Source organism: Rana temporaria, chromosome 1, assembly GCF_905171775.1.
Source record: "Rana temporaria chromosome 1, aRanTem1.1, whole genome shotgun sequence".
Classification (NCBI taxonomy): Eukaryota; Metazoa; Chordata; class Amphibia; order Anura; family Ranidae; genus Rana; species Rana temporaria.
Genome location: NC_053489.1, coordinates 334,489,152 through 334,512,069, shown reverse-complemented (window position 1 = coordinate 334,512,069; position 22,918 = coordinate 334,489,152). Strand labels below are relative to the sequence as shown.

Below are 22,918 nucleotides of genomic sequence, written 5' to 3'. Positions count from 1 at the left end.
ATCGCACATGTACCCACACACAAAATGCGGTGCTTTTAAGAAAACATGCAGGGGTGCCATTAACTCTTAATGGCACCCCACAAACTAAAAAATGCGGTGTGGTTTATGTAATGCGGAAACTCAAAAGCATCATGCGGTTTTCCGTGTGGCTACGTTCTTAAAGAGCAGGGAAATTTTTCCTGCAGAAAATAAAAGGTACAGAAGCCCTTTTAAATGAATAGGCTGCTGTGCACATGCAAACACGGCATGCAAAAATCACTTAGATGTGTACCTAGCCTTAAAGTGAAAGAAATAATCATGCAGACCTTATACGGCAATGGAACCCTGTACAATAAAGCAGAGTTTGACAGTGCTGCCCAGTGTACTCCAAAAGCTAACAGACCTTTTCAGACATACCATCTTACCACCTCAGAACAATAGGTGTACACGAGTACACTTGTACAGAGGAGTATAGCCTTCACTCAATTATGTTAGCATAGAGTACATTTACCCTAAGGGACAGTATACTTTTAGGTATTTCCAAGCACCGCAAATAAGACCTGCCTTCACACATTTTTTTGGCTCATTACTATGAAGGTTTTGGGCTGAAAATAAATTTGCAGTAGGTAGGAAGGGGCAGGCATCCTTTGGCATAATCATGAAGTGTCAAAACATGCATGCCCATCAGGAGGGCTGAACAGAATACATACTTGAGGTAACTTTCAATTTGTGAGAAAATACGGTCCATCTCAACATCCTTCTTCTCATAAAGTTCTTTTCCAACCCAGGGTAAGGAGGAGAGGACAGCAAACACATACCAGTCAGATCGAACCTAAATAGAAAAAACATGCCAAGATCACCACCTTAAGATATGAGTTTTATCATTTATAAAACAACTGAACACATTTTTTATGACTAGATAAAAATAAAAGGTAAACCCGCGCTTAGAATAAGATGTTTTAAATAAAGTAACAGACTGCAGCCCCCCCTAGTATGTACTCCCCAAAGGAAATACAAAAAGGTAACAGATAATATATGGGGGTGGTGGCGCTGTCTCTACACTTCCCTATATGCGACAGGACAGGAATATAATAGTCAATGGTGCTTGCTGTATATAATAAGTGGTAAAGCTGAAATAGTGTATATAATAATGCCCAAAAATGTGCAAAAAGGATTCCCAGGGAGGGGGCAGCGGTCCCCTCAACAAATACATGCAATCTGGTGAAAAATGTGTCATCTGCAAACAATCGGAGTGGAAAAGCTTAGTTAGACTTACCGGTGACGGTATTTCTAAGAGCCTTTCAGGACAACCTTGGAGAGAGCGCAGCTCCGCCTCTTCAGTAGGAAACACCCACAGGCTTTAAATCCCTCCTCTTCCACCATGGCTTCAGTTATTGTGTGGCCTCCGGCACTGGAAAAAGCACAGAAGAACCACAGCACCATGATGGATACATCATAATTACTTTTAATATACATTTAGGGAGGGAAATAGCGGTTGTCCTGAAAGGCTCTTAGAAATACCGTCACCGGTAAGTCTAACTAAGCTTTTCTCAAATCGCCTTTCAGGACAACCTTGGAGAGGATAACCAAGTAACTTACCCTAGGGTGGGACTACTGCCTGCAGTACCTTCCTGCCGAAGGCTTGATCTGCGGCCGACAGCAAGTCCAACCTGTAGTGCCGAATAAAAGTTGAAAAACTGGACCAAGTGGCAGCCTTACAGATCTGATCAGGCGTAGCACCGGCCCTCTCGGCCCAGGAAACTGCCGTTGACCTTGTTGAGTGAGCAGCGATACCTGAGGGAGGAACTTCTCCCTTTGCTTGATAGGCTTCTGAAATTGCTTGTCTAAGCCATCCACCGAGGGTACTCTTAGAAGCTTTTTCCCCTTTGCGGGGACCGGAGAATACCACGAAAAGAGCATTTGATTTTCTGAACTCCTTGGTGACGGAAAGGAACTGTAACAAACATCTCCTCACATCCAGTGTATGGAAAGCTTCTTCTCCTGCATTAGACGGTACTGAGGAAAATGTGGGTAAAATTATTTCTTGCGACCGATGGAAAGTTGAGGCCACTTTCGGTAGGAAGGCTGGATCCGTTTGAAGGATCACGCGGTCTGAAAGAACTCTAAGAAAAGGTTCTGTAATTGCTAGAGCTTGGAGCTCACTGACTCGCCTTGCTGATGTAATGGCGACTAAAAAAATTGTCTCGAGAACTAAATTTAACGATGTACTCTGTAAGGGTTAAAAAACGGAGCTCTCGTGAGACCCTGCAAAACAATAGATAAGTCCCAGCTAGGAAAGACTTTGAGGGCTATAGGTCTATTTCGAGCAAGAGCCCTAAAAAAAAAAAAAAAAAAAAAAAAAATCTAGAAATTAAAGCTTCTCTGGATAGAGATTTTTCAAGATAAACTGAAAGAGCCGCTACCTGTGTCTTCAGGGTGCCAGACCTTTCTCCGTTCCTTCATGGAGAAATTCCAGAACTGAAATAGTACTCTTAATTTCAAGATTTTTGGAAGAACACCAAGAGTTAAATTTCTTCCATACTTTGAGGTAGATGGATCTAGTTACCCCTTTTCTACTTGATAGTAGAGTCTTAACCACTTTATCGGAAAGTCTTCTTCAGAAACCAAGCACTTAGATGTAACCTGCTTGCTTCCAGATGGCACACAGAGCCCTGTGTCAATAGATCCTTCCTGCATGGTAGTTTCCAGGGAGGTTTTGTGGCCAGGTTCAAAAGTGTTGCAAACCAAGGTCTTTTTGGCCAAAGGGGAGTGATCAGGAGTAAGTTGGTGTTTTCCTCCCTGAATTTCCTTAGAACCAGAGGAATTAGTGGGAAAGGGGGAAAAGCGTAACACAGCTGGTAATTCCATGGGTGTGCTAGGGCGTCTATGCCCACTGCCTGATCCCATCTGTGAAGAGAAAAGAATTCCTGAACCTTTGTATTTTGCTGACTTGCAAACAGGTCCACTTGAGGATGTCCCCACTCCACCATGATCTCGGAGAACACCTCCTGGTTCAGACTCCATTCTGCTTCCACCACTCTTCTGCTAGCAGATCTTCTAAGCAGATTTTGTGATCCCTTCAGATGGACTGCTGATAGGGAGGTCATTTATTTCTGCCCAGGACAGAAGTTGATTGGCTAAATCCATGAGACCTTTGCTCCTGGTTCCCCCTTGTTTGAGCACATAGATTACTGCTGTTGTGTTGTCTGACAGAATCTGTACATGATGTCCCTTGACCTCTTGTTGGAAGGCGAGGAGACCCAGAAAAATTGCTTTCATTTCTCGCCAGTTTGACGATTTTCTTGCCTCTACTTTGGACCAAGTGCCTTGCGCAGTTTGACCCTCCAGATGGGCTCCCCAACCCCAGGAGCTTGCGTCTGTTAGACGCTTGTCCAGGGGAAAGACCCATGGGAGACCCCTTGTTAGATTGGGAGAGTCCCTCCACCACCATAGTGCTCGTTTCACCTTCGAAGATAGTCTGAAACGTTTTTCCAGCGACTCCTGGTGCGACCAAACCTGTAGAATGTTCCTCTGGAGAGGTCTGGAGTGTAATCTTGCCCACTGGACTGCTGGAATCATAGCCGTGAGAAGGACCAACACTGACATGGCTGTTCTGACTGAAACTGAAAGGTTCGTCTGGATCTGACCCACTGCTGAAAAGATCTTCTCCATCTTTTCCTGAGGCAGGAACACTTTGTACCACCGAGTTTAGGGTGTAGCCCAGAAACCTCATCTCCTGTGAAGGATCTAGATTCAATTTCTCTAGATTTAAAATCCAACCTAGACTTTTGAGATGAGTCTGACGTTTGAAGGTTTGTCACAACCTGATCTCTGGAATCCGCAAAGAATAATAGGTCGTCCAGATATGGAACGACCGAGATTCCCTTCAGTTTCAGAGGTTCCAGGGCTTCCACCATAACTTTTGTAAAAATCCTGGGGGAAGACGAAAGGCCGAATGGCAGGGCTCTGAACTGGAGATGCCAGACTGATGTTCCCAGATTGACGTCCAGGCGAAGAAACTTTTCGGAAGCCGGCGCCATCGGTACATGTAGATAGGCGTCCCTTAGGTCCAGGGATGCCATGAAGCAGTCTGGAGATAACAGTTTTGTGATGGAATAAATCGTGTCCATGCGGAAGTGTTTGTACCGTATTGATCTGTTTAGAATCTTTAGATTCAGAATCTAACGGCATTTGCCTGAAGGTTTTTTTCACCAAGAAGATATGAGAATAAAACCCCTGGCCCTCCTGTTGTTTCGGGACCAGGACAATAACTTCTTGTTGAATCAGATCCTGTAATAGGTTCATCATGGCTGAAGCTTTTTCCTGATCGCTTGGGAGGGCTGCAAGATAAAACCTACTTGGCGGGCATTCTGAGAATTCCAGTCTGTAACCTTGTGAAACGATGTTCGTTACAAATGGACTTGTGGATATTTGACTCCACTGAGGGAGAAAGGCTGACAATCTTACTCCCACTGGAGTAGGTTTGTCACTTATCTTTATGGGTTTGATCAGGGGGAGATCTAAATAGAACTCCGCCTCTTCCCCTACCCTTTTGGGGAACCCAGCGTTTTTTGTTATCTTCCCTATTTTTGTAGGGTTGTTGAACAGCACGAAAATTTTTTAAAGTTTGCTTCTTCTTGGCGGGGAAAGCTTTCTTTTTATCGGTCGTTCTGTCCAAGACTGTTTCCAGGTCTGGGCCAAAAAGAAAATCCCCTGAAAAAGGAATGCCACAAAGTTTGATCTTTGAGGCTGTATCCCCTGACCATGTTTTTAGCCAGACTGCACACCTAGCTGAATTAAGTGCTGAGGATCTGGCTGCCATTTAAATTGATTCAGCTGATGCATCAGCCATATACTTAACTGCATTAAGTATTAGAGGGAAAGACTCTAGAAGATCTTTCCTATGGGTACCTGCTTCCACGTGACCCTTTAGCTTCTCTACCCAGCATTCCAGGTTCCTTGCCACCACCATGGAGGCCATAGCTGGTTTGAGGCTGGCAGATGTGGAATCCCAAGCTTTTTTCAGGAGGGCATCTGCCCTTTTGTCCATTGCATCTTTTAAGACCCCCATGTCTTCAAAGGCAAGATCTGTCCTCCTAGAAACCTATGAGTAAGCAGCATCAACTCTAGGTTTCTTAATCCAAACTTCAGACTCTTTACTTTCAAAGGGGAACCTTCTTTTAAGAGATTTGGGTAAAAAAGGACCCTTTTCCAGATCTTTCCATTCTTTTTTAATTGTGTCTGATAACACTTTATGAACTGGAAAAACTCTGTTTGGAATCATCCAGACCCTGGTACATTTTATCATGGACAGATAATTGCACTCTTTCCTCCTGAAAATCCAGTGTAGTGTAAATTGCACTTAACAATTCATCCACGTCCTCCAGGGATAATTTATATCTAGAGGTTCTGCCCATATCTTCCTCTTCATCAGAGACTTTAAGGGAGGGAAGAGTACTTGCCCCTTCATCCCCAGAGTCCACCACTGGCCTGGAGGTGGAAGCTTGTGGGCTTGCTGGGGCTCAGTTTGAACCGAACTTTGTGCTAGCATAGATTTAACTGAACTGAGTGAATCCGAAAGTTCCTGGACTGAGGAAAATAGGTCTTTAATTTGTTGAGAAGATTCCTCTTCAACCAGTTCTTTAATACATGATCTACACATAGATTTTTGCTAATAGTCTCTAAGAGGATTTTTGCAGGAGGGACATTTCCTTTGGCTTGGTGGATTTACTGGTTTAGTTTTACTCGCAGTTTTTTCCTGAAACGAGAAATTAAACTAACTTTAACCAAAGCTCTATCTAGCTAAGAAAAAACACCACCGTGCAAATACCACCACCAAAGTGAATTGTCCCCTCATAAACAAAGCAACCACCATACCACTGCAGAGACGGTCCAGCATAAGCTTCCATCAAAGCAGAACAGGCTCCCATAGGGAGGAAAAAAAACATTACAAAATCACCCAAAAAGCCCATAAGGTTCAGAATAAAGGCACCATTGTACCCCTCTTACCTGGGCCTGACCGGTGCTAACGGCGCCTGCATCCGCCATCGCTGTAGCCCTTTCCTCCATTGCAGAGAGTCAGCATGTAGAAAATGCTGGGGTTTTTAAATTTCCCGGGCTCCGTGTCATCCGCTAGAGCCGGAAACGGAAGCGCCGGTCAGAGAACCCGCCCCCTAGCCCCTGCGTTCCAGGTGGATGGAGCCACAAGCGCCACGCCTCCACAGGAAACACAGCATCGCCGGCATGACGTCATCCGCCAGCCGGGTCCCGGAACCGACATGCGCGAAGCGCTGAAGACAACGGCACCCGCCCGACCACCAGGGCCAAGACCTGCGGACACCGGGCACCAGACGCCGTATCTCCCATGGACCCTAAAGCTCCCGTGAGCAGGCGAGACTAGTGGACTCTGGAGAATCCCCTTTACAGGTACTGTGGGGGAGCTGGGATGGTCCATAGAGGGACAAACACTGAGGGAAAGCCTGTTCTGCAGCCTTGGAGAGAAACGCAGCTCCCTGGCTCCAACCTGATGCTTCCACCATGGCGGAGGAAACACAATATCTGAAGCCATGGTGGAAGAGGAGGGATTTAAAGCCTGTGGGTGTTTCCTACTGAAGAGGCGGAGCTGCACTCTCTCCAAGGTTGTCCTGAAAGGCGATTTGAGAAATATAACAGTGAAAACCTGATACACCGAACAGGGTGACCACACTGGGTCACAACAAAATGATATTACAAATGTGTACAATGTGCAACCAAATATTAAATGTTTATAAAAATAAGGTGAAGTTTAGTGTTTAGACTTAGTACCCGACCTCAGTGAGGTACCACAAGTGCACAGTTCAAAATAAAATATTAGATAATCCAAAAAGAGTATGACAACAGTCCGCATGCAGTTAGTTAAATAGCAACATGAATAAAATGGTCCATTCAAAAGTGCGCCTTGACTTGGTGAATGATCACAGTATGCCTTAGGTCGGGGATAAGCAATTAGCGGACCTCCAGCTGTTGCCAAACTACAAGTCCCATCATGCCTCTGCCTCTGGGTGTCATGCTTGATGCTGTCAGAGTCTCGCTATGCCTCATGGGACTTGTAGTTTGGCAACATCTGGAGGTCCGCTAATTGCTTATCCCTGACTTAGGTGATTACGCAGTGGTTATGGTGCTCCCCCTCCTGGGTCCCCACTCACCAGAGACACTCACCCCTGCAGGGGTAAAGTGCATATGTGTGTACACTGCAGCGACTCGTCAGCGCGACTCTCCTGTCCTTGGACTCTCCTTGCTAGTTCTCTTGTGCGGGTGACAGGGATCCCCTTAATAGTCCAGGCTCCTCCGGGAAAGAAGACAGGCTCGCATAGCATGTTTTTTAAAAACAAGGTATTTTATTTGCACTAGCCACTAGTACCGTGGCGTGCAGAGGGTAAGTAATACAGAAAAAATACAAAAGTAAATAAAACAGAAAATAAACAATAGCCACAGGCTATGATACAGAGATTAAAAACTGTTAAAAATCACTGTCTGCAGTGTAGCAGACCTCCCAACACAGCACTCGTGCTCCGGTTGGGTGTTGGCACCAGCTTGGGAACGGCGTGCGTTCCACTAGCACAGCAGCTGGTCAACCCGGAAGTGCGTGTGGGTGTGCGTGTATCCGCTTTACGCACGTTTTCGTAAAAACATGTCTTCTGAAGCGGGTACACGCATACCTAAGCTTGCATTTTAAATAGGGAACATCACCATGGAGCCTCCCTCCCACAAAAAGGTGTTATCCAATCCGGAATTTCGAAGGTTTTCCCATCGAATGTGGACTAATTTAGCAAGGGCCCTTGGGATCTCTAGGTTTCATGCTGACGCCCATTGCTGACAGTCCCTCAGCATAACTAAAAGTAGTTTACCAATCATATAAAAACAGACTACAGTCCTATGTGTGATATATAATACCCATGTGATTATAAAAGCGTGTGTGTGTAAACAGACAATAACCAATTACAGGGGTAATTTGCAGATTAGTGCAATATAAGGATGTAAGCGTATATGAATGTGAAACATTTCAGGTGATGGGCGTTAGTGCCCATAATATGTAGTACACATACAGAGGTACGTATACGAAGGAAAAAAAGATAAGTTAATATGCCTCTGTTATATATCTGTCGATAGGAGGTTTAAGAAGGTGTGCCCATGTACAAACCGGGTATATAATCTACTCCTTCCAAGGTCATGACAGTTAAAGTGAGAAAAGCCCATTGGTATTAAGTATTATAAACAGATATTAATAAATACAGGAGGAAGAGAGTATGGATGGACCTAATCAGGGTAGGTGGGAAAGGTCTAAAGGGTACCATTATGTAATGGTACCCTTTAGACCTTTCCCACCTACCCCGATTAGGTTGACTTTAACTGTCATGACCTTGGAAGGAGTAGATTATATACCCGGTTTGTACATAGGCACACCTCTTCTTAAACCTCCTATCGACAGATATATAACAGAGGCATATTAACTTATCTTTTTTCCCTTAGTATACGTACATCTGTATGTGTACTACATATTATGGGCACTAACCCCCATCACCTGAAATGTTTCACATTCATATACGCTTACATCCTTATAATGCACTAATCTGCAAATTACCCCTGTAATTGGTTATTGTCTGTTTACACATACATACACACACACACACACACACACACAACTTTTATAATCACATGGGTATTATATATCACACATAGGACTGTAGTCCGTTTTTTTATGATTGATAAACTACTTTTAGTTATGCTAAGGGACTGTCAGCAATGGGCGTCGGCATGAAACCTAGAGAACCCAAGGGCCCCTGCTAAAATAGTCCACATTCGATGGGAAAACCTTTGAAATTCCGGATTGGATAACACCTTTTTGTGGGAGGGAGGCTCCATGGTGACGTCCCCTATTTAAAATGCAAGCTTAGGTATGCGTGTACCCGCTTCAGAAGACAAGTTTTTACGAAACGTGCGTAAAGCAGATACACGCACTTCCAGGTTGACCAGCTGTTAAGCTAGTGGAACGCACGCCGTTCCCAAGCTGGTGCCGACACCTGACTGGAGCACGAGTGCCGTGTTGGGACGTCTGCTACACTGCAGACAGTGATTTTTAACAGTTTTTATCCCTGTATCAAAGCCTGTGGCAATTGTTTATTTTCTGTTTTATTTATTTTTGTATTTTTTCTGTATTACTTACAAATAAAATACCTTGTTTTTTAAAAAAAAACTACTACGCTATGCGAGCCTGTCTTCTTTCCCGGAGGAGCCTGGACTATTAAGGGGATCCCTGTCACCCGCACGAGAGAACCAGCAAGGAGAGTCCAAGGACGGGAGAGTCGCGCTGACGAGTCGCTGCAGTGTACACACATATGCACTTTACCCCTGCAGGGGTGAGTGTCTCTGGTGAGTGGGGACCCAGGAGGGGGCGCACCATAACCACTGCGTAATCACCTAAGGCATACTGTGATCATTCACCAAGTCAAGGCGCACTTTTGAATGAACAATTTTATTCATGTTGCTATTTAACGAACTGCATGCGGACTGTTGTCATAAAACTCTTTGGATTATCTAATATTTTATTTTGAACTGTGCACTTGTGGTACCTCACTGAGGTCGGGTACTAAGTCTAAACACTGGACTTCACCTTATTTTTATAATTATTTTTATAAACATTTAATTTATTTAATATTTGGTTGCACATTGTACACATTTGTAATATCATTTGTTACGACCCAGTGTGGTCACCCAGTTCGGTGTATCAGGTTTTCACTGTTATATTTCCACTCCGATTGTTTGCAGATGACACATATTTTTCACCAGATTGTATGCATTTGTTGAGGGGACCGCTGCCCCCTCCCTAGGAATCCTTTTTGCACATTTTTGGGCATTATTATATACACCAAGCACCATTGACTATTATATTCCTTTCCTGTCACATATAGGGAAGTGTAGAGACAGCGCCACCACCCCCATATATTATCATCTGTTACATTTTTTATGACTGGTACACAACACATTTATGTCCCCACAGTACATTTCAGTTTACTGTCTGAAGGCAAAAGACCACACCAGAAAAAAACTAGGAGACTACTTGTCCAATTACAGAAAACTCCCATTATCAAAGCATAAAGCTGCAAGTATAAAGTATCACCAAGCACCAATACCTAAATGCTATGAATGCAGCATCTGTGCAGAAGATAATCACATAATCCACAAAGACATAGTAGTAATAAAAATAAAAAATAGTGCTAATATATATAAAAAAAAAAAATTTTTTGAAAGGAGTACTAGCAGGGTCCCAGCAAGCAGTGGAGAGATTCCACGTGATAAACCCTCCACCTTCAGAGCACTCACTTCAAGATGTGGACCACCGAGCTAACAAATGGTTAACAGCACATGTCCCATACGGGTACATCATCTGGGCAGACCTGCTGTCTTGGATCTCTTGCACCACAGCGCCTGCTCTGGAAATGCGCTTATGTTTAAGTTCTTTGTGAGTAGCCATTTTTATTTAAAATAAAGCTTTTACAACTAGTTACCACTTAGATTTGTTTGTCTCACCATCCATACCCCTGGGAATAATCGGTTAGTTGGAGGTCTGCCCGGATGATATACCCCTTTGGGACATGTGCTGTTGACCATCCGTAAGCTCAGTGGGTCCACATCTTGAGGAAAGTGAAGAGAGCGCTCTGGAGGTGGAGAATAAAACTGCAACCCCTGTTTATGTAATATTGCCCAGCACTGCAACATTAATCCACACTGATCTTTTATTTTTTATTCATAAAATGAAGGCTGCTGTGTAGAGCCTTGCCATTTCCTGTTAAAAAAATTGCAGTCCACCCCCCACTAGGTTTAATACAGAATTATACCTGAATGTTATGGTCCGGTTCATCATAACCATCATTTGAATAAAATTGTTCTGAGCAAAGTTGAATTGTCTGCATCCCTTTAGTGAAAATGTAGGGAGTATCTCACCAAAAAGAAATTCCTAATGCAGGGGATACCTAAATGTTTACTTGTATCCTAGTGCAGATTACTGAGAAAAATCAGTCAATCACTGAAGCAAGAAATTACATTAAAATATTGCATTCAATTTTTGGACAGTAAAAAAAAAAAAAAAAAAAAAAAGTTATAATGGTGGCTGCAGACTGCGATAGAAATGCATTTTTTTAAATAAATTGCAAAATGGCTTTGTATCAGTTTTATCTGCCATGTTAAAAGAGAAGTGCAAAAATCAAAAGTTAACAAATTATGCTCACGTGTGTAGGTGCAGCATTGATACTTGGCTGCAGCTGTCCCCTGCTAGCTACACCGAGAACAAAGCAAAAAACGCTCGCTCATCAGTCAGTTCTCGGGTCAACTCTGAGCACAATGTTGTGACCGTTAGTCACCGCTCTGTCCCTGCAGGACTGTGGGAGTGGCTGGCACAGGCACTCTGCAGCACGTCAAGAGGCTGGGCCAACTACTGGTCAGATCCTAACATTATTGTGGGGATCAATGCAGAGCCGACCGGCTCTGTCAGCTGACAGCGGGCTTTAGCCCGCTGACGGCTGAATCTGTTTAACAGGAGTTCAAAGCCAAGTGCTCTCCTGTGATCTACAGGAGAAATATTGCCAAAAGAGCTTTGCCCACATTTCTGCGTTTGGCTTTTAACTAAAGTGGCGTTTTCCTTTAATGCTGTGGTAGGGTCAATCTGCCACTTAATAGATGCAGACCAAAGGAGGGATATACCTATTACATTTAAAATATGGTATGATATGGGGGGGGGGGGGGGGGCGACTCTTACTGAGCAGATACTGCATTCATGCCAGAAACCCAAATACATACAAGGGGGAAGTTTTTTCCTCCCTTAACATTCAACATAAATGATTAAAGTGAACATATAAAAAGCATATCTGTGTACCAGCCCTGCACGCTCTCTGCAAAGTTACCGGCAGCTAACAAAGCTCTCAATCGCTACTTGTGATTACTGCCTTGACAGCCATTAACATGATCATAAACCCCTCCCAGCATCTGAAATTCATTTAAAGGGCAGGGAAGCACCAGTGCCAAGAGGTTAATCTTAGCTCAAGATTACTGCCTGTTCTCATAAGCATGAATGAAATTATTTACCTGAGGTATATCTTCTTCCTGAGTGACCCCAACAAAGTTCTCAAACATTGCAACCATAGAAGGTGCTGCAATAACATGGCAATTCACAAGATCAGACAAGAAGCGTACCTGTATGGCAAGATTGTGAAAAAGACAAAATCAGAAAATAGAATAGAGTTAGATTTCCTATGAAATTCAACAAAGTTCTTAAACACAAGCATTAACATTTTAATTTCTTGCTAAAGATATAACATCATTGACATCTCATTGGCAGCACACCGATTTAAGTTACTGCCAACAAGTTTCGTCTTTTACTAAGATGATGGCATGTGTAGTTCTAGCCTAAATTCTACAGATCTTGCTTGTCAATGGTATTTTGAAGAGTTGCTTACAACGTAAGAAGCTTCGGTATACAAATTGGATTTTATTGTTTCTTTGAGCTGACGAATCATGGCTTCTACAAATTCCCCACCGAAGTTGTAGTTTCTAGCATTCAGCAATCCCACCAACGTAGTGTAAACAGTCATTTTCTCTGGCAAACAACGAGAACTGCAACAAATAAATAAAGAATTATATTTAAACAAATGGGCTTGAAAATATGCAATATAAATATGTGTCCAGCAAAAGGGGAAGGTAGAGGGTTGACAAACTATTTAACACTGACAGAATTGGCTTATGATGGTCAGCTTTTATGCATTTAGTATAAAAAAATAAAAATAAACGCACACCCACCCGTTTCTGTAGCTGCCTTAAAAGTGTTTGCTTGCAGAGTTAACCACTACGACTGCCCACCACACATGCAGCATCTCACAAAAGTGAGTACACTCCTCAGATTTTTGTAAATATTTTATCTTTATGTGACAACACTGAAGTGACACTTTACTACAATGTAATGTACAATGTCTAAACTGCTGGCAACAAAAGTGAGTACGCTCCCAAGTAAAAATTTCTGAAATGGGCCCAAAGTGTCAATATTTTGTGTGGCCACCATTATTTTCCAGCACTGCCCTAACCCTTTTAGGCATGGAGTTCACCAGAGCTTCACAGGTTGCCATTGGAGTCCTCTTCCCCCTCTATCATGACGGCACCACAGAGTTGGTGGATGTTAGAGACCTTGCGCTCGCCCACCTTCCACCTGAGGATGCCCCACAGATGCTCAATAGGGTTTAGTTCTTGAGACATGCTTGGCCAGTCCATCACCTTTACCCTCATCTTATTTAGCAAGGCGGTGGTCATCTTGGAGGTGTGTTTGGGGTCATTATGTTGGAATACTGCCCTGCGGCACAGTCTCCGAGGGGAGGGGGATCATGCTCTGCTTCAGTATGTCACAGTACATGTTGGCATTCATGGTTCCCTCAAACTATAGCTCCCCAGTGTCGGCAGCACTCATGTAGTCCCAGACCATGACACTCCGACCACCATGCTTGACTGTAGGCAAGACACTTGTCTTTGTACTTCTCACTTGGTTGCCGCCACACATGCTTGATACCATCTGAACCAAATAAGTTTATCTTGGTCTCATCAGACCACAGCACATGGTTCCAGTAATCCATGTGCTTAGTCTGGTTGTCTTCAGCAAACCACTTGCGGGCTTTGTGCATCATTTTTAGAAGAGGCTTCCATACAGATCAGTTTTATGCAGGCTGACCCACCCCACCCCTTTAACCTCTGCAGCAATGCTGGCAGCACTCATACGTCTATTTCCCAATGCCTTTGGTCGACCTTGGCGAGGCCTGTCCTACGTGGAACCTGTCCTGTTAAACCACTGTATGGTCTTGGTTATCGTGCTGAAGCTCAGTTTCAGGGTCTTGGCAATCTTTATAGCCCCTAGGCCATCTTTATGTAGAGCATGGGTCTTCAAACTATGGCCCTTCAGTTGTTCAGGAACTACAATTCCCATCATGCCTCGTCATGTCTGTGAATGTCAGAGTTTTACAATGCCTCATGGGATGTGTAGTTCCGCAACAGCTGGAGGGCCGTAGTTTGAGGATCCCTGATGTAGTGCAACAATTTTTTTTCAGATCCTCAAAGTTCTTTGCCATGGGGTGCCATGTTAAACTTTCAGTGACCAGTAAGAGCGATAACACCAAATTTAAACACACCTGCTCCCCATTCACACCTGAGACCTTGTAACACTAACAAGTCACATGACACCAGGGAAGGAAAATGGCTAATTGGGCCCAATTTGGACATTTTAACTTAGGGGTGTACTTGCTTTTGTTGCCAGCAGTTTAGACATTAATGGCGGTGTGTTATTTTGAGGGGACAGCAAAAACGTATACCGTTATACAAGTAGTACACTCACTACTTTACATTGTAGCAAAGTGTAATTTCTTCAGTGTTCACATGCAATGATATAATAAAATAGTTACAAAAATGTGAGGGGTGTACTCACTTTTTTGAAATACTGTATACTGCAGCAGAGCAGCCACTCTGGGCCAGATCACGTACCTAGTATGTGATCTGACACTTCTGGGGGCGACTCGTCCCTCCGAGTAGGCACAGTGGAAGCTGCTCTTCTGGTACCGCAGACTATGTCCACCGACACCCACTGATCATTAGGCAGAGAGCCAGAATGGCGAGGAGGAGAAGACAAAGAGGGAGAGAAGGGCTGGCGAGCGGCACAATGTTTTTGGCCATTTTAGGATGAGAAAAAAAATAAAAAAATAAAAAACACAGCAGGGTGTCAGTCTAGGCCTAATGCGGCTGCTCCTATCTTGGCATCACTAGTACTAGTAACAACCTGTACTGCTCGCAGTGGCAGGAGCAGTTTCACCTGATCTACAAAGACTTTATTGCTATCTGTGGTCATCTGTATCCCCGTTGGAGATTTTTCTACTTTTCTGTCTGACAATTTGTCACAGGGACAAGAAATGAAGAGTCCTCAGATAGCACTAAATCCTTGCACTAAAACCTGAAAGGAGGTTCTTACCATTCCATACATGTAAAATCCTTTTGGAGTACATCATGGGACACAGAGTTAGGCTAATATTCATCACCTACTGGGATGTCCCAGAACAATAGCCTTGAGGGGGTGGGATACACCCTGCCAAACAATAGCCATCAGATCTTATATAGCAGCCAGCAGTACACTGTGGCCGAAACCTTGACTGTTCGAACATCCACTTGATATAATCTTGTGAACGTATGCACTGAAGACCAGGTAGAAGCCTTAAAAATCTGAGCCAGATACCTAATGGCGAAAAGCCCAGGAGGTTCATACACCCCTGGTAGAACGAGCTCTCACCCTAAAGGGAGGAGCTTTACGTTTTAGACCATAGGCCTGAATGACCAATTGACGGGACCAACCGACGAACTTAAGGAGTTGTAAAGGAAAACAATTTTTTGCCTAAAATTAATGTCTGCAAGGTAGACAGACAGAATAGTGTAATGATTCTGTTAAAAAACAAGTAAAAACCTATTAAATTCCTTCATCTATATCACCTCTGGCGTTCTAGTTTCTATTCTCTCATTCACTTCCCGTTTGCGGTGCTCGTTCATGTAAGAACTACATTTCCCAGTATGCATTGCGGCACGCCCAGTAATTCCCACCTCCTTGAAGTCTCCAACACGTAGAGAGCGTCCTGCCGCACGTGTAGTTCCCAGGAGGGGGCAAGCACGTCAGTGACCACCGCAGTAAAGCCTCCCTTAATGGTGGTGAGTAACAATCAGACAAACAGGAAGTGAAAAGAGAGAAGAAATAGAGCAACTTCTGAGCAAAAACGAACAATGAGGAAGTGAAAAGAGGAATGTCTGCAGGTAAAAGATGCTCATTATGAAAAAAAAAATGTCTTCCTTTACAACCTCTAATTGGCAATGGAAGCCGCCTGTCCATTCGGTAAATCAAAAAAGGAGTCGGATAATCAGATATCCGCAGATCTAGACAAATAAACCGACTGCCAGGACAACGTCCAAAGAATGCAGTTGTCTCTCTTCCGCGGAAAGGGAAAAAAAATAAAAAGGCAAAAACATCCCGATTTAAATGAAAAGCTGACACCAGTTTTGGCAAAAAGGATAGAACAGGTCGTAACAAGACTGTTGTGGAGGAATTAAAGCGGTGGTTCACCCTCCTTAACAACAGTCTAGCATTACATTCGGCATAGTAGCGCGAGCTACAGTATGCCTGTCTGTATTTTTTTTATCCCCGTACTCACTGTGCTATTGTAGATTGAAGATTCAGATTACCGCGGGGAATGGGCGTGCCTATGGAGAGGGAGGATGATTGACGGCCGGCTCTGGCACGTCATGCTCCCCGAAGACAGCCGGAGTAGGTCTCGGCTCTTCACGGCGCCTGCGCACAGGCTATGCGCAGGCCCCGTGAAGAGCCAAGCCTATTTCCGGAGAAGCGTGACGTGCCAGGGCCGGCCGTCAATCACCTTCTCTCTCTCCATAGGAACGCCCATTCCCCGGAATCTTCAATGTACAATAGCACAGTGAGTACGGGGATAAAAAAATACAGACAGGCATACTGTAGCTCGCGCTACTATGCCGAATTTAATGCTAGAGGGAAAAAAAAAAAAAATTATATAGGGTGAACCCCCGCTTTAAGTACGGTTCCCTGCATGAAAGAGCCAACTCCAAAACCCTTCTAGCCGAGGTAATAGCCAAGGGATATGGGACTGCCGATAAAATTGGCACATGTCCCTCTGCCCAGGCTAGTATGTGGTTCACCTCCTTCAGAGCTGAATGACTCATGGTACCGCCTTGGTGGTTTATATAAGCCACTGCAGTGGCATTGCCAGACTGAACCCCGATAGGGCAATCCTGAAGCTCCACCGTCCAGGACAATAGGGCCAGTCTTACTGCCCATAATTCCAGGACATTGATGTCCAGGATCTGTTCTGTCCTTGACCATTTCCCCTGAGCTTTCGGCCATTCTAGGGTCGCTCCCTAGCCTGAGAGATTGGCATATGTGGTTGGTACTCTCCAAGTTACCGGAGGGGAAAGAATTTTCCCTTTTGCAGGTTCTGAAACTATAGCCATCAATTTAGGCTTCAGGTGTGCTTGAGGAAATAAGCACATTGGATAATCCAGGGCTTGTCCTCTCCTGTTCCAAGCCAACAAGGTGTCTTGTTTTAGAGGCCTGGAATGAACTGTGCATAGGGCAACACCTCGGAAGATACAATCCTCCCTAGAAGACTCATACAGCGCCAAATGGAGGGTTGTCTGGTGCCCCTTATCTGGCGCACCAGATTCTTCAGGCCACAGATCCCTGTGGTTGGCAAGAATACACTTGCTTTGACTTTATCTAGGATCAGACCTAAATACTATAGACTGAGCTGGTCTCAAGGTTGACTTATCGGTATTTATGATCCAGCCCAAGCTTTCCAAATGCTGCACTTTAGATGTTATGCTCTGTTGTAGAGCCTGCAGTGACTGATTTCTGAGCAGGACGTCCAGGTACCTGAGCACTAGGATCCCTCTTGAACCCTTAAAAGACCCAGTACTGGTGCTAGGACCTTTGTGAACACTCGAGGAGATGTAGCAAGCACGAAGGGTAGCGCCACAAACTGAAAAGGACTTTCCTCTACGGCAAAAAAATAAAATAAAAATAGCAAGAACATTGAGGCTGAAAGCTAGGTATGTGCAATTACGCGTCCTTTATATAATCGATGGAGGCTAAAAAGTCTTCCATCTGGAACGAGGCTGCAAATGAGCGGACAAACTCCATTGGAAAGGACTGGATTAGTAGATACTGGTTCAGAGATCTTGGGTCCAAAAATGGACCCTGTGATGCCATTTGGTTTTTAACCGTAAAACAGTTTTGCTCCTTTGGATACAGGAACCTGTATAATCACTCCATGATGCACTAAATTATGTAGTGCCTGAAGCAATAAATCTTTTTAGAAGATCCAAACGCTAGATCTTAAAAACCTCTGGAGGGGCAACTCCAGCTTGTAACCACGGGATATAATTGAGGTGACCCACTCGTCCTGAATTATTGTTCTCCAAATGCCAGCAAAGTGCAGCAGCCTTCCCCACCCGATAGAGTGGGGGGGTCTCCTCAAAAGGAGGGCTTGGTGCTGGGGTTTAGAAGAATCTTGGCGCTTGACCCTGGCCCTAGCAACTTGTTGGTGGCGGAACTGCCTTGGCGCTGAGACATTTGAGGAAGCAGTCCCTGAAGTTTGAAACGAGGGACGCTTGGTGCTTTTCTTCACAAAAAGTAAAAACTCTTCCCTCCGGGAAACCTTTTGGATATATTCATCCAAACGATCACCAATAAACGTTCCCCCTGAAAAGAGAAACATGAAAATTTTTCATAAGGAAGCCAGGCTGACCAGTTCTTAAGCCACAAAAGTCTGTGCATATGTACAGACAAGAGAGCCAAAATGAAAAACCTGCTGTACAGGATGCTTTTTAAAAGAAGCCAATAGCAAAACACAGTGCTTGAGTAATATATGTCTTACTTTCAGGCAGATCATCCCCCTGGTAAGGCCTATCAGGCCGTCTGACCTGATCCTTCATGGACTGGCAGATACCAATTTCTGCAACAGCTGGCTGAATAGCTAAACTGGTCAAAGAAAAAGGAAGCCTTTCATAATGACTCCAATTTCTTGTCAACAGGGTCTTTCAAGCACTGTGCATTATCCACTGGATGAGATAAGTTCTTGTTTAAGGAAGAGACTGATGCATCTACGGCTGGCATGCTCCAATTCTTAATGAACCATTGATCTAAGGGATTTAAAAAAAGGAAAACCTTAAGGGGAACAAAAATCCTGTCAGGATATTCCCAATCAGCATAAACCACCTGTTCCAGCAGGGGGTGTAGGGGGGGAAAGCCTGTGCGGCTTGAAGAGGCCTCAGGGATCCCAAGAGGACCAGGGGGCTCAGTCACCTCTGCTTTTTAAGAGGCAACTTAAAGGAAGAACGAACATTTCGGTCAGAGTCAGGATGAAAGCCTCTGCGACTGAGGCAGGCAGGCAGGCATCAACTGGATCTCCTTTTGTCCAGATTGCTCAGAAGCAGGCTCATCCGACAGGCACTCCACTGAATACTGAGCTTTTAGCTCTTCCCCAGCCTCAACCCATTCCTGCTCCAGACTAGGAGGCTTCGAGGAGGGGGGGGATATGTCACGCTTCTTGCCACTCATGCAACCCGGCTAGGGCTGAGGACAGTTCATCGCTGGTGATAAGGGGGTGAAGCATCTGCGTTAACTGTAGGCACAATACCAGATAGGCGCAGTGGATCAAATTGCACGGAAGCCTCTGGTCTTTCAGGGGATACGACAAGGTTCATCAGAACTACTGATGACATCAATGTGCCCTTCCCTGTAGTGGTAGTCCCGCTCCTCTTTTTTGAAGGCATTTACTAGTCACAAAAAGTGGAGTACCTGGGTGTAGATTTAACACATCTCAGAATGGAGACCCTTTAATAGGGCTCGTCAAGCTAGTATGCAACAATCCGGCTAAGCACCATAGCCTGCCAAGCAATACTTGGTGACTCACGTGACCCAGGTAAGGAGAAATGAACCACTGCAAGTGTCCGTTAAGAGTCTGTTCTGTGTCCCACTGCTGCCTTCTGGAAGCACTGCATGCTTGGCCTACACAGCTTAAATAAGCTGGGTGTGCGCTGGAACATTCATGGGGACGGGCGTAACTGTATTCCTATACATTAGCGAATCTTCGCACGACCAGATAAGGCTACTGTGCAGCGAAGCCGCATGCGTTATGGCCGCCAAACAAAGTCCAGCGCCGCTTCTGCAAATGCACGTGTGCCATTATACAGGTTAAAAAAAAAAAAGAAAAAATAGACAAGCAAAAAATACACTTTGCAAACACCCACAGCTAGCCCAAAAACTCCCCCATATGTTCACTGCACACAGATGTCCAGCCTCTAGATGGCTTGACTGATTGTTACAATCACTGGGACATCCCTCAATAAGTGCGTTTCACTTACCCATCCAGGCGCAGGGCAGCTTAGAAACTAATAGCCCAATCTTCACCCTTCATGGTGGGTTCCTGTCACTTGAGGCCCTTTAAGGACTGGGTACCCTTTTCATGTTTTCACTCCCTTGGACCTGTACAGCACCCTGCAGGAATGCCATAGCGCTGTAGTGTCCAGGATTCCACTTCGCAGGGTCCATCGCCCGGAGGCCACATTACAGGCAACACCTCACAGGATCTTGCATCTTCTTTGCGAGGCTGGGGTACCATTTATCTAAGCATATGTCAAATGGATCCAATCGGTCAATCCCTTGATTCGTTTAAGAACCGTTTGTGGGACTAGAGACCTGGAGCTTAGAGAGCTCAAACAACCGTGCCATCCAAGTAACTTTCTGTATGGGAGGGGTTATATACAGGATCACTTTCTGTCTAAAGACCATTGGTCTACCAGTGTCCATAAACCGGATGATGAAGTATAACCCAGTAGGTAAGGAATATTAGTGTCCCATGATGTATGAAAAATAAATGTGTTACTACATGTACAGGTTTTATTATAAGCTAGTTAGAACAGAATTACCAATTAATGAAAAATTCTGTGTGAATTTTTTTAGATTAATGAAGCAGCACAAGTACAAATGCATTAAAGCAGGGGTTCATCTGAAAAAAAAATGTTTAACATTAGATTGAGGCTAATTTTGGGAAGCACAATTGGGTGTTTTTTTAAAAATCAATGCAGTACATACCGTTTTAGAGATAGATGTTCTCCGCGGCTTCCGGGTATGGTCTGCGGGACTGGGCGTTCCTATTTGATTGACAGCCTTCCGACCGTCGCATACAGCGCGTCACGAGTTGCCGAAAGAAGCCGAATGTTGGTGCGGCTCTATACGGCGCCTGCGCACCAACGTTCGGCTACTTTCGGCAACTTGTGACGCGCTGTATGCGACGGTCGGAAGGCCGTCAATCAAATAGGAACGCCCAGTCCCGCAGACCATACCCGGAAGCCGCGGAGAACATCTATCTCTAAAACGGTATGTACTGCATTGATTTTAAAAAAAAACACCCGATTGTGCTACCCAAAATTAGCCTCAATCTAATGTTAAAAAATTTGTTTTTCTGGTGAACCCCCGCTTTAACCATATTCCTGGTTTATGGTGCAACAGAGGCCAGCTGAAAGGAAACAAAACTTAAACACCTGATTTTAGAAATCATTCCAAAAATGGAGGACACACTTACACTGAACAGAGGATTCTTAAGATAATACTTTTATAGTTTGGTAAATCAGCTTCCAAGACACCAGCAAGGCCCTCCAAGTTACTTTCCAGCGATGATGAGCTCTGACAAAAAACAGACCACAACGTTTGATATACAGTTAACACAGCCACATCTTAAATACTGCATAATTAGCAAAATAATTTGTTTTTCTTTTCTAAAATCTTCCATTTAAGAAAAAAATAAAAACATCTTAGCTATCAGATACAATTTTAAAACACCCTGGAGTCCAACAGAAATATAACCTACCACTGGAATTTCAACCCACCAAACTTTAGTAACCTTTATTTTAGTAAACTATCGTTTAAAAGCCCCTAGAGGTCATACGTTTATTTGTGCACAATGGACTAGATTTATTGCACTCACTCAGGCGTAAAATCCTATATGTGTAGTGCAATCACCGTTTTTGTGCGTAGGAGACCCGATTTGTGTGGTTATTTTTGGGCCCAATTTTTTTGGGGGGTAGGGAGGGTTTAGGTTGGGATCTAAATGTATACCTTCTCTCCAACTCTACATATCAATGACTCCAAGCGCCCTTCTATTTCAAGTGGTTCAGATGTTCTTCTCCTTTTGTGAGGTTGTCCTCCTGTGTGCAAAGACAAAAACAGGTGCATTCAGGACCATGATGCTTTCCTATCAAAGTGTCCAATTCAAATTTACAGTAGAGAAAGCAGGACAGGCAAATTATATAGACTATTCAAAATAAAATTTACAAAATACAGGAGGGTGGAAAAAATAAAAAATAAATTAATAACTGAAATTATGCATTTTATATTTTCTAAGCAATTAAAAAAAACAAAAAGCATCCTCTTGCTGACTACTATATGATTATGGGAATACATGGCCTTTGCAGTAAAAGCAGACGAGTTGAAAAAACACTGACAAGTGAGAATGCTATGCATTTTTTTTTAGTACCGAGAAAGTTCCCAAGGACATATGGACCCTGCTCTAGTCTTGATAATGTCAGGACCCCAGACTGCAAGAGCATGGAGATGCAGAAGCTGCAGGGACCGGTCTAGCTCTGAGGAGAAGCGAAGGCTTGGGTATGTCTCCATATATTGTTTCCCTAGACACAAATTTGCATTTTTTTTTTTTTTCCTTATTTGCCCAGAAATGGTCTTTGATCTTTCATGACAAGCTTTTGGAGGTCTACAACTGCTGAAAACACAATAAGCATTATGGGAGCAACATTTTGGTACTTTGTGCATCTCCCAATCTGTCCTTCTCTTACCACCCAAGAGATCCCACAGAACCACTGACAGGTAGCACAGCATCAAAGGTTGCTTGCTTATCAGTGCGATAACACAGCCGAGTGCTTGTAAGTAGTGAGCCAATCAGTATACTACACAACCCCCTGGCAACTACACTCCCCTAAAGCAGGGCTCGACAAAATCCGGGCACCCAGTCGCAATTGCGACGAGAAATTGTGACCTGGCGCCCGCCGGTAATTGAGGCCGCGGCTTTGCAGCCTTCACAGAAGGAAGCTTAGGCCTGCAGAAGGCCGCAAAGCCACGGCCTGAATTGCCGGCCGGCGGGGGCGCACGGTGACACAGGATCCTGTGTGTCTGTGCGCCACCTCCCCCGCAGTGCGATCGCGGTGGGCCCGCCGGTAATTGAGGCCGCGGCTTTGCGGCCTTCTGCAGGCCTAAGCTTCCTTATGTGATCTGGCGCGATCTTGTGGTGGCTGTTGG

General features: G+C 44.4%; 1 protein-coding gene across 1 annotated transcript in view; it reads right to left on the bottom strand.

Annotated features, from left to right (window-relative positions):
• The window catches only part of NCBP1 (nuclear cap binding protein subunit 1), a 72,114-nt gene that overhangs the window by 44,850 nt on the left and 4,346 nt on the right, over nt 1-22,918 (bottom strand). Inside the window, exons 2-6 of the mRNA XM_040361084.1 lie at nt 21,725-21,813; nt 21,192-21,292; nt 12,468-12,624; nt 12,097-12,204; nt 690-811 (exon numbers count right to left, since the gene is read on the bottom strand). Coding sequence (XP_040217018.1) covers nt 690-811; nt 12,097-12,204; nt 12,468-12,624; nt 21,192-21,292; nt 21,725-21,813 — 577 coding nt within the window. The remainder of the gene's footprint in view (nt 1-689; nt 812-12,096; nt 12,205-12,467; nt 12,625-21,191; nt 21,293-21,724; nt 21,814-22,918) is intronic.